The following is a 12,181-nucleotide window of genomic DNA, read 5'->3' as shown; positions in this document are numbered from 1 at the left end:
TGCTCTTTCAATCTTGCTTTTCGCTATGTCATGCACTTCCCCTGCACTATAGAACGGTTCATGGAACATTTCACCGTTACGTAATCGGCATTTGCACTTTTTTTTCTATCCTGGTACAGCGTGGTACTCTTTTGGCTAGTCTTTTTATCGTGTAAAACATTAAATATACTTGTACTATAATACGTAAGTTACCAAATATATTAGGCATTAAAGCAAACGTTTTTTTCTATTTTCTGTATTCTACTAATTCCAGCATTACCTTGTATATATTTAGTACTAAGGATAAAAAAAAATGTAAGCAAAATCTGTTAAATGCATGCCGTATTTGCCTGTAATTGGGTGAATACTCAAGCAATCTTATTTTATAACTTGTCATTTATAAGTATTTTTTGTATGTTACCTGTCGGCAAACCTAAATAAAAAAATAAAAAACGTTACGTAAGCGACTCGTACTCATAATTTACGCCAATACGTTGAGCTACAATAAGGCATTGCTTAAATAATGGATTATGATAAAAACGACAAGATGAAAAACTTGCCGCTTTCATAGAATGCTCCTCATTAGGATTTCTCTTGGGAATGCCTACAAATAAACTATCAAAGTGGTTTCAAAATTATTTAATTAACTTTATAGACGACTTTTGCTAGGTATAATTCAAACAAAATATTCTTATATAACCGACATAATACATTAACGATATCTACATAATGCATAAGTAATTAATATAGTTTAAACAAAATATTCATATAAGTATTTGGTTGGTCTTTTTACGAAATTAAGCACCAATTCCATTGGTGGACAATAAAATTCCTCCCGTTGAGGTGGTGCAATAATATTATTGTGGTAATAATGTACATTATTTTATTTCTAAAAGGGATAAATTACCCCCCCCCCCCCCCCCCCTCAAAGCGATCACAGTAATAAAGTATTTTATTCTTGCCCGAACCCCTCGGTTTCTTCAATGGCATAGTTCAGTTTTTCGCATAATTGTTCGTAACTTTTGTACGGCGGCAAATCCAGTCTGTTGAAGCACGTGTGGGATCTAGGTAACCAAGTGTCTTTCCCAACCTGTAAACAATACGCACGTAAATTAATAAAGTCTTGTAATTAGACTAGAATGAGGAGTCTAGGAATATTGACGTTAAAACTAATAATAGGATTGCTAACTGTCAAAGGTTTTTATAGACAACGAGTACACGTGCGTGGTCCTTTACGTGAAAATAACGTTTATTTGAATACAAAGCGAAAGCCGTGGACCACCAACTTAATGATAAAATATTTAAAAACCCTAGATTAAAGAAGGTGTAACAAAAATAGTGGGGATCCATTTAAAACGACGCATTGTAAATTTTTGCATCAGGTATCTTGATTTATTTTAGACATTACAGAACTCATTTCATTTATAGTTGCACACATGGACAACATATTAAGTATTTTTCCTACTCCTCTACTGTTATGTCATTTATGCATTCATTAACACGAATATAAGAACATACATAAAAGGTTTCAAGAAAAGTCTATATTGTCTATTCCTCATAAAAGCTCTTGTGCTTTTAATCGCTATAAGTGCTATAAAGTTACTGCGATTAATGGCTACCAACCTAACAAAACCAAAACGAATACAGTTTTAAACTAAGTGCATTACTGCCAACTTACAAAATATTCATTTGGTTGCATAGTAAAAATAATTACTTCATAAGTCAGAAACACGCATGTGACACCCGTAATATAGCAACACCCATAGACTACGAAGACCGCTTAGCGTTGCTTGTTAGTCTCCGTAGGCTACGGTGGCCAAAATTGAGAAAAAACTGTCCAAAAATTTAATTTAGCAAGTAGCAAGTACCAGGGCCTCACGAGTTACGAGGTGTCGCTGACCGGCCGGCCGCGGCCCGGGGCGGGCCGGGCGCGTAACAAGGTATGCTCGCGCGTCTTGGCTATATACTTTTGCTTTGTTTACCTAAATTAAGATTTATTTTTGTTGACTCGTAGGAAAAATATTGTATGCAACGTTGTATAAGTAGGTCAAAAAATGCTCGTGGCGTATTCCTTTACAATGTTCGCCTACGCCTTCGGCTCCGGCTCACATTGTAACTCACGCCACTCGCCTTTTTTGACCCTTCTTATACAACTGTTGCATAAAATACTATAAACCAATTTACAGGGCCGGATTTAGGGGAGGGCAACCGGTTATGCAGCCCTGGGGCCTCCATAAAAGAGGGGCCCCCACAATAGACTTCGGAAAATTTTCCATTTTTTTTGAAAATAATTTGGGGCCCGGGAGCCTCCACTCCTTTAATGCCCGAGGCCTCTAAATCCGGCGTTGCCAATTTATGTGAACTTGTACCCTGGAAGTGTGTAGCAATATAAGTACTTAATGCTGAAGACTACAAACTAAACTAAAAACTAAAATAATTGAACAATTAATCGCTTTAACTTATTACTATTTATACACATATGCTTTGTATTGAATCACAAGAGTGTGTCCGTCTATCAGTCCTTGTATTGCTAGGGCCACCTATCGTTCAAGAACTCTGTTAAATTGTAATACACTTTGTTTAATAGCATGTTTATTAATTTATTTACAAACTAATCTTATTAGCAGACCCCGTTATCAGTGGTGAAGAAACATTGAAAATACTACGACTGGCACTACACAAGGATTATGTTATGAAAAAATAAACATTGAAAAAAAGTTCAATAGTTTTTTTAAATACATTAATGGCTTCACCCCGAAATGTCTTCACTAAAGTTAAAAGTTAATAAATTCATAACTCGAAAACTACGAAAAATCGGCTAACATACATGGGGTATATTCTGATAGCCCACGACGTGAGCAATCTAAAAAAAATTTTTGGACGTCTCGTTTGGACCAGCCTGTATATTGTAACAATAATAATATTAGTGTTTAATTATATGGCGCAACATTCCACGACTAATTCTATTAATAAGTGTACCCGAAGTTAACGGAATTCAATAATAACATACATACATATGTATAGGGAATGTGTTACATACTAAAGAAAGATTCTATTCCAAGAAAAAAAATGTCCTTCGAAGATTCAAAGCACGAATTTATCTTAGTCTTTTCCACAATGTCCGATCCGATATCGGATGTAGGATCCTACATCCGCCTAGTCTGGTCGTAGTTTAGCGGTCACGCACATTACAACTAACTTTATGCCTACACATACGCACACAAACAAATGTTATCGGTCCGACAGCTGACGGGGGCTCCAACATTGTTGAAAATATCAGAATATCGGACGTCGGAAGGCACCTATGAGAAAAACAGCTGCATGAGAGTGCCATAAGGCATCAAGCCCGCTTTTTTTGCGTTATCGGTCGTTTTTGTTAATAGCTGGGTTTACACAGAGCGAGCATACGCGCGAGGCAATTTCCTCCGAAGCGGCGCGCGCGTTTTCCTCGCCCGAGCGCGCCGCCTCGGCCGAGGCACGTCCACACTGACCGTATTGTGCGTGAGGAAATTGCCTCGCTCGTATGCTCGCTCTGTGTGGACCCGGCTAATAATAAACGCTCTTACACATGAAATACAATGAATGAATATTTGGTACTAACCTTCTCTATACAAAACCGTTGCGGCCCGTTGGAGCCCATCAACTCGGCGAACCCGCCCACGGGCACGCGGCACGTGCCCGTCACGAACTGGAGCAATCTCGCCCGCTTCTCGTTGTCCATTTGACGAACAAACTGAAAACGGTGGATTGGAATAACTTGACAATTTATTTTCAATAATAATGGAACGCTACAACCATCTTAACCTTTTCGCCGCCATTGACTTGATATAAAGTCAGTACGTTTCGTGCCCCACACGCCACGACTTGATATATTTTAAGGGTTGTTTACGTGCAATTCGTTGCTTGGCGATAATGACACTTACTTCATTGACGTGGCGGCGAAAAGGTTATCATACATAATAATGTATTTCTTGCAATCTATATTTAAAAAAAAACTTATTAAGCCTTTTCCAGGCCGCACTAATCTACACTAAACAAGGATTTCCCAAAAAACACAAATATATTCCAATTAATCCAGCTTTGATGATTCATTTGAAGGCAAGTCACATTTTCCGAAAGTGCAATCTAATTTTAACCTTAAATCCGAATACTAAAGTTGAAATTCTATTGGCGCGTATGTGGTCGATAATTCGTACTATGCCTGTAAAAGGGTTAAATCTAATCAGAAAACATGGACCCTACAGAATAAATAACCAGATGGCGTTCATTTATTGATTTCTTTGACTACAGATTTGGATATATCTTTAGGACTGTCAGATATCGATTGAAAATGTAGAAATCAAAGATGGCTATGGTTCCCAATACTGATTTCGATTTCTAGAAGGCAGCTGAATTATGAAGGAGAAATAAAGGTACATGATCCTTATATACTCATTCAAAGTAACAGTAATTTGGTTCTACTCCGATTTGTTCATAATAAACTATATATTTGAAGTATGGTAAGTAAACCGTCTATACTTTTTCATCACACTTGCTCGAAAAAGATCTTATTTCATGCAGGTGTGCTGAGGGACAAAAGCCTATTTTGTCCCCGCGGGAGTTATGGATTGTGAAAAAAAGCTATAACTCCCTATTTTTATTATGTCACTTAGAGTTTTACTTTTAAAATACTGACGTTTCTAATTTAATATTTTTGTTTATGTTTAAAATTATTTAATTTGATTAATTTAACAGCCATTTAAAATATTTTTATATAATTTTCAATCGTGGCTGAATGCCGAATAGGTCTGTGCCTTCGATGCCTCACCTGCCAAGAAATTACAAAATGGCGGACGAATGTTTGATATGTCACCGTGTTTAAGAATTATTTCGCTTAAAATTTAGTTTTTTCTTCGCAAGTGTGATGAAAAACATTGTGTGTAACTCCGGGGGTAAGGATATTGCAAACTCGGGTCTTTAATTCCCTCCAGCACGTGGCTGTCGGGAATTACCACCCTCGTATCCAAAATTTCACTTACCCCCCTCGTTGCACAATGTACTATTACAGTACATATGGTGCTACTTTACCGCACTAGTGCGAAAATTTAAAGGCCCATATGTACTGTAAAACGTTATACGATACATGTGCGAATAGGTAATTCGCAACTCGAATTTCCTATTTTTAGCACTTGTATCGTAATGTACTATTTTAAAAGGCGTATAAATCACTTCACCGACGCCGCGCGCTCAATCTCCGCAAAGCGCGCTTAGAGGACGGACCTATGCTCGATTGTCACATTTGTGTTGCGTTCGTAACCAGCTACGGAGTTCCGAGAAGTACTGTATACTGCGATTAGAAAATCTAAACACAAGTACATTTTTTACACTATGCTTCAAAACAGATTCTTGCTTATTGATAGATTTTCTATCGCACTAATATGCGCAAACGATTGACATGTTGACTAGGCACCATGGGTGCATAGCCAACATGCCAATCATTTGCGCTACAACAACGAAACACTATCTGTCTCTCTATCGTACTAATATACGCAAACCATTGGCATCTTGGCTAGGCACCATGGGTTTGAGCACTTTCTGCAAATTTAGCCATATGCGCATGTTCTTTATTTATACCTGCAGTCATTTACTATCTATTTCATTTTCCATTGGTGTGGAAGAGATAGAATAAAGAGCAAGGGTTATAGTACACTCTGTCCACTACTACTGTGCAAATAAAATAAAGAGTGCCCATATAATTATAACACTAAAATTAATGTCTGCATTGAAACGCACGTCGCGTTGCCGGCGCTCGCGTACCGAGCGCCAACGCCATCTATCGAGCGTTATTTCGTTAAATCGGAGAACGCTCTAAGGAATAAGGGATCTTAAACTGTTTTTTGAGTTTTCACAGATAATAAAAAATGAGATTGATGCATCAAGGCGGCTTGTCTACAAAGGGCCTATCGGGAAACGCGAAAATCGAAATTTAGTTATCTGCCTCTTCATCGCTGGAATATGCAAAAGTGATAGAGATGTTAGATAACGAAATTTCGATTTTCTTGTTTCGCGCTAGATCCTCAGATTGTAGCAGTTGCGCCCCCTACGCAGAGTTTCGCGTAATATTCGCTATTCAAACAATCCAAGTAATGTTTCTGAACGAATGTTTTTTTTTTACATGAACTGTGTGAATAAATAAATATAATTCTTATTTTTGCCATTTTAGTATATTGTGTCCAGTTCTTGAAAGGTGGCTAGAAATAGACTATTTACCCTACGCCTTCAATGTTCTGTAATTAATAATCATTGCTATTATTTCTGGTATGAAGACAGTGGTAGCAGGTAAACTACATAAATTGCAACCTGCTGAACCAGCAAGTGAATCGTATGTAGTGTACAGCTATCTGTGTAGGACAGATAGAAATGAGAGCCGGCCCACCGGCAGTGGTTACCTGCCAGAACCACGCGACCTGCTTGCTGGTGCGCGTGTAGTGGCGGTAGATGGCGTTGCGCTGCCAGTCGTCCACGTCCACCTCCTGCATGCCGCACAGCATCAGCTCCAGCTCGCGCTCGTCGAAGTACTTCAGCCACTCCAGCGGTACCACCTGAACACAGCGAACGCATTTTTATTACGTCGCAGTAAGACGACGACGATGATGATCTGATCTGCTAGCATGAGTTCGTTCTCGCGCGCGACTCGTATGTATACGAGTACTAGAGGGTTAAGTAACTAAGGGACTGCCTGCGATGAGATATTAATGACATTGATACAACGATCGATAAAACAAAAAGAATACCTCGTTAAACCCGTCAAGGAATGCAGATGTCTGTTCTTCGATGCCTCGTGTCATGCGCCACTGCGTAACCAGTTGCAGGTACTGCTCTTTATTTGACTGTAAATTAAAAATTTCTTAGTCCGGTCAACATGCAGAGAAGTGTCCTGGTAAATGGTAACTAATTTTATATATTCGGGTGGGTCACTTGTGTATGGAGAAAAAAAAGTATTAGTTATCTTTTGGTAATAGTTATAAAAAGTTACGTAATAAAGTCAATAAACAGAATTTCAAATTATTTTGCAATCAGAATAGATTTTCTGCCTTCGGATCCATTTCAAAGTTTTCATATAAATATTGTTACATTTTGTATGGTCTGAGGAGTATATCGATGTATTGTCTCTTTAAAAAGATATACCATTATTGGCTCGGAATAACAAGGTAAAGTTTAAGAGCCCGGTAACGATTTTAGAGCAAAAATGTAGAATTGATAGATTTAGTCGTTGAAATTGTACACCTTTTGTTAAGTAATATCTAAATAACAAGTATTGGTTTCTATTAGCACGTCTTCTCATCTTGCCTTTTCATAATGAGGTTGCAAGCGTGCGTCCCTGGTAATATTTAATAAGAAGGGACAGTTTTTAAAAATTCTTCAAAAAATTATGGCGGTAAATTATACAAAATGATGTACAAGAACAGTTAAGCAAATGTTGTAGATTGTTTAAGTATCAAAATTACGTTGAAATTAAGTCGATTTTCAGAGAAATTATCACTTGTTTTGAAATAATTTCTGGAGAAAATTGATTTCGTCTGACTTTCATTTACACTACTTCAAATTTATAATAACAAAAATGCAGTTCATTAAAGTTGAAGTACAGGATATGTGTAATACAAAATTATCATTTCTAGCAGCCCGAACTTTACGAAATTTACAAATAAGATCGACAAAATCAGTGCTTTACGCGCGTTTATAGTTGTTAGCTTTGTAGCTGGCCCGCAACGGCTTATCCTTTGTCTATTGTTAACTAAAACCGCGCGTGCCATTACCTGCAAAAAAAGGGTCGTATAATTATAATTGGCACCTGAGCGCGGGCTAGTCCAACGCTCAAAAAACCAGTGTTGGTGCGCCCTCCGACAACGCGCCTTTGTTCCGCATATCGAGGACACATTTTAGACTAGTTCGGTAGCGTTCGACTCGCATTCACTCAGTAACCGTATAGGGACCACACAAGAAATCACAAATTATTTATCAGTTACCAAGGAGTTCTAATTAAATAACCGCTTAAAGTTAACCGACCCTTTTTTTGCAGGTAACTGGCACGCGCGGTTTTAGTTAACAATAGACAAAGGATAAGCCGTTGGGGGCCAGCTGCAAAACTAACAACTGTACCAAAACGTCCATCTGAAAAAAAATCATTACTAATTAAGTGAGTCTGTTTAAAAAAAATTGATTTATAAAAATGAAAGATAACAAGACGTACTAATAGAAACCAGTACTTGTTATTTCTAATAGTTAACAAAAGGTGTACAATTTCATTGACTAAATCTATCAATTTGTCATTTTTGCGACTAAAATCGATAACAACCTCTTAAGAGCGAATAAATAAATAAAAAAGTACTTACAATGAAACATTTAAGTACTTTAAAAAAATATCTAGTAATATTAAAGCTAAAAATAAAATAAAAATACGTGCAGCAATTAATTACCAAATGGCACCTTTTTTTTAAATATTATACCTAATATAATAAAAAAAGTGAAAACGAACCACCTAATTATATGAGTACATGCCCAAACAACACACCAGCAAGGCTCAGTAAGCCCTTCTAAAACTCGTATGTCATGTTTCTTTTGATATTGGTGAGGAGCAATAAAGAACATTAGTATTGTATGCTTTTTGTGAGAATAACAGGCTATACAAAGAACAATCAACTCACTTCAGATACGCGTTCTTTGTCTCCGCTGGGCTTCAGTTCGTGGTGTATCACCTGGCCCAACACTTCGAAATCCACGCTGAACCACATTTCAAGGCCGCACTCGTCAATATTGTTATCCCTAATCCAAACCAAAGAATTGTAGAACTCCGGATCGATCGATTCAATGTCTTTCATCGTCAGTTTCTTATTTAACATTCTCTTGTAGAAAGGCATCGTGAAACCGGAATAAATAAATCTGCCATGGTACAGGGCCATGGCAATAAATCTTCCTATGAATTTGAAGTAGAGAAGGTGGTCGGGGTTGACGTAGCTGGCGGGGTTTATCTGCAGGCTATAGTTGTTCTTATTGGCGTACTCGAACAGGCAGTACATGGGGTTGAGCACCTCATGCGAGAGCAGGAAGAACCACTCCCGACTGACGCCGCCGTAGTCGAGGCCTTCCTCGCCGCGGAATATTATGTACAGTCGTCGGCGTAGCTCGTACGCAGGGAGCCTCATTATCTGAAAGATAAATATTTATTTTACCAATGTTACAACGTAGCAAGGAACGGGCCCCCCAAATAATTGTTTATCTTCTTGACCCTTACATGCTAAGTGAGATTTTGACCATGATGCGCACCTTCGATTCGCTTTTAGAGCTCAATTTTGTTACAATAGCCTCCCCTCCCCAAAAGTTGAAAAGCTACTGAAAAATTGTGGCTATTCGATACTTTGGTTACGACTTACTAGTTCCATTGAGTACTTCTACTTTTTTAAATTCCTTTACTTTTCTGGTTCGAATTAATATCTATTTATATTATATTTTAAATAATAGTACCATAGAACAGGTCAAATAATTTAAATATTTAGGCAGCATAATTACTAGTGACTCCAGATGTACACAAGATATTACGACCAGAATAGCGATGGCTAAAAAAGCTATTAACACAAAAAAGTGCCTTATACGAATATCAGGCAATATACGCAAGAGGCTCATAAAAGTGTACATCTGGAGCATAGCACTATACGGAAGCGAAACGTGGACAATGAGGCAACGTGATAGGGAAAGGCTGGAGGCTTTCGAGATGTGGTGCTGGCGGCGAATGGCAAAGGTCAGTTGGATGGAGAAGAAAACAAATGAAGAGGTTTTACGCATGGCAGGAGAGAAGAGCAGTTTGTTGAGAACCATAGAAAACAGAAGAGGAAAGGTGCTTGGACACCTGCTACGACACGACGAATATATCAAGAACATAATTGAAGGGAGAGTTGAAGCAAAGAGACGGAGGGGGAGACCAAGGAGAACCTACATAGATCAAGTAAAGGAAAAACTCAACGTCGTGTCGTATCAGGTTGTCAAGGAGAAGGCAGAGGACCGACACACATGGAAATCGCTCCACCGACAAGAGTCTAACTCTTAAATATATGATGATGATTGACTATTTTTTTTTTTTTTGTATATATATGTATGCATTATTTTATGGTTATTTTTCTATCTATGTATATTTGTATCAATGTGTATTCAAAACTTGCATTTCATTATATTTCAGTGATTGTAAACTTTTGTTTGTGTTTGTCATTCATTCATCGTTGCTTCTGTTCTACTCATTTCCTCAAAGGTTAAGTTCGCCTTTGTTGTTTTTAAATTACTCTGAAACTGGGTATTTCGAGTTTTTATTTCTATGCATACATACATATACTAAGATCCTTCATATTATTTTCTTAAATAATATTATTGTGTAGACGTAAGTATCTCAGACCAGATATTTAAGTTTGCACAAGCTGTTCATTACTTAAGGAGTACTTATTTCGTGAAAAGAGTTCACGGCATAGTATAATATACTCGTAATAGTACTTTTTTGAAAGGAACCAATTAACTAGAGAGTGATAGTACCGACGCTCGCTTAGAACTGGAATCTCACCTGGTGATAGGAATCCTCGAAGAGCGTCTGCCTCGACAGCGTGATCTTGATGTGGCTGGGCAGCGCGTTGCTCTGGCAGAGGTAGCGGAACTGGCTGAGCTTCCAGCGGAAGGAGCGCTCGTAGGCGCGCGGCACGCCGTAGGCGCCCTGCGGGCCCTTGGGCGCGCCGGGCCGCGGGTCCTGGAACGTGGTGGTGCGCGTGTTGTGGTCCACGAAGTAGCGCGTGCCCTCCTCCGTGAAGCGGATCTCCCAGCCGCCCGGCAGCGCCTCCTCCAGCGCGCTCACCTCCTGCCCCTGCCGCGCCGATACCCGTACGGTTACACGACATCTATACCATACTCGTCTTCCTACCATAATGTTAGTTCGAAGTGAGTGTAAACATTCTTCCGAGGCGGTCATTTCTATTTAGGTCCGGCCATAGTTTTATTAAAATGTATGTCTATATATCTATTTAAAACCAGAGCTGGATTCATAACACAACACTACCTAATACATTTTCGTGACACTATCGCGTCCGTGTTGCTTAGTTCTTAGATTTTAAAATAGTGTCCTTATCATGAATATTTCATTTTACCAAGCAACGTTCATTTATTTTATGAAGTAAATGCAATAGGATATTTTGTTCATTAGAATAAACTTTTGTCACCGCCGATTTTCACCCATCGAAAACCAAGTAAATAATGGTAGTCAAGCATTATTACGAGTTTCTGAAAGTAGGAATATTTTTAAACAAAAACGAAGTTGTTAATAAACGATTTGCACATACAATTTTGTACAAACCACCAATAAGAGTCAGCAACAACTCGTGTCAAGAAGTTTTTTTTTGCGTGTCGTACCTGTGTCCTGGGGTCCTCCCACTGCGTGGTGCGGTTCTTGTGGTTGACGTAGTAGACGCGGCCGTCGGGCTGCACGCGGCGCTCCCAGCCGGCCGGCAGCGCGCCGAGCGCGTCGTCGGGCGGCGCGGGCGCGGGCGCGGGCCCGGCCGCCCCCGCCGTCGCCGCCGCCGCCGCCGCCGCCGGGCCCGCGCGCGCCGCCGCCGCGAGGCTCTCCGGCGGGCCCGGAAGGCTGGCACGACCTTCAAATTTAATATACTAAATTGTTCAAACCTTCTCTACGCCGGTTCCGTAATGTATAGATACGTAGGAACTATTGAATACAGGGCATTTACCAATTTACCCCGTATATTTCTCTAATGAATTCCCTGTATAGGCAACTGAGAGTATTTTGTCAACTGCCATCGAAGGCGGTCGTGCCAACTGCTATTTCTGAATTCGTTATTTTATAACAATAAAATTGTAACTGTGTCAAATCAGTGTCAGCACTTTTCGCACACTGTGAACTATCGCGTGCGTCGTGCGTGATACCGACTTTGTATGTAATGGGTTCAATTTTTCAATGCCGCGATGAGTGGTCAAGACGCGTTTAATTTTTTTATATTATTTATTACAAAATATATAAGTATTACAGTCAACAAAAACCAAGGCACTTATATACTAGGACAAATCATAATATATAAATTTAGATTTAAACAATCCACAAAAAAATAATGCTACTGTCATAAAAACTAAAATTAAATAAAGTAAAATGTCACAATATATGTACAATAGAAGTTCACGGACT

At 39.0% G+C, this 12,181-nt stretch overlaps 1 protein-coding gene across 2 annotated transcripts in view; it reads right to left on the bottom strand.

Moving 5' to 3' along the window:
- Positions 1-602: 602 nt before the first annotated feature.
- LOC133518263 (E3 ubiquitin-protein ligase Su(dx)) overlaps positions 603-12,181 on the bottom strand; it is a 29,056-nt gene continuing 17,477 nt past the window's right edge. For both annotated transcript variants that reach the window (XM_061851899.1, XM_061851900.1), the window contains exons 9-15: positions 11,398-11,636; positions 10,562-10,855; positions 8,664-9,164; positions 6,753-6,848; positions 6,408-6,560; positions 3,581-3,712; positions 603-1,069 (exon numbers count right to left, since the gene is read on the bottom strand). In XM_061851899.1, coding sequence (XP_061707883.1) covers positions 932-1,069; positions 3,581-3,712; positions 6,408-6,560; positions 6,753-6,848; positions 8,664-9,164; positions 10,562-10,855; positions 11,398-11,636 — 1,553 coding nt within the window. In that variant the 3' untranslated portion in view covers positions 603-931. The remainder of the gene's footprint in view (positions 1,070-3,580; positions 3,713-6,407; positions 6,561-6,752; positions 6,849-8,663; positions 9,165-10,561; positions 10,856-11,397; positions 11,637-12,181) is intronic.

This window comes from Cydia pomonella, chromosome 5 (assembly GCF_033807575.1).
Source record: "Cydia pomonella isolate Wapato2018A chromosome 5, ilCydPomo1, whole genome shotgun sequence".
Lineage (NCBI taxonomy): Eukaryota > Metazoa > Arthropoda > Insecta > Lepidoptera > Tortricidae > Cydia > Cydia pomonella.
The sequence above is the reverse complement of the archived record's forward strand: the minus strand, read 5'-3'. Positions and strand labels throughout refer to the sequence as shown.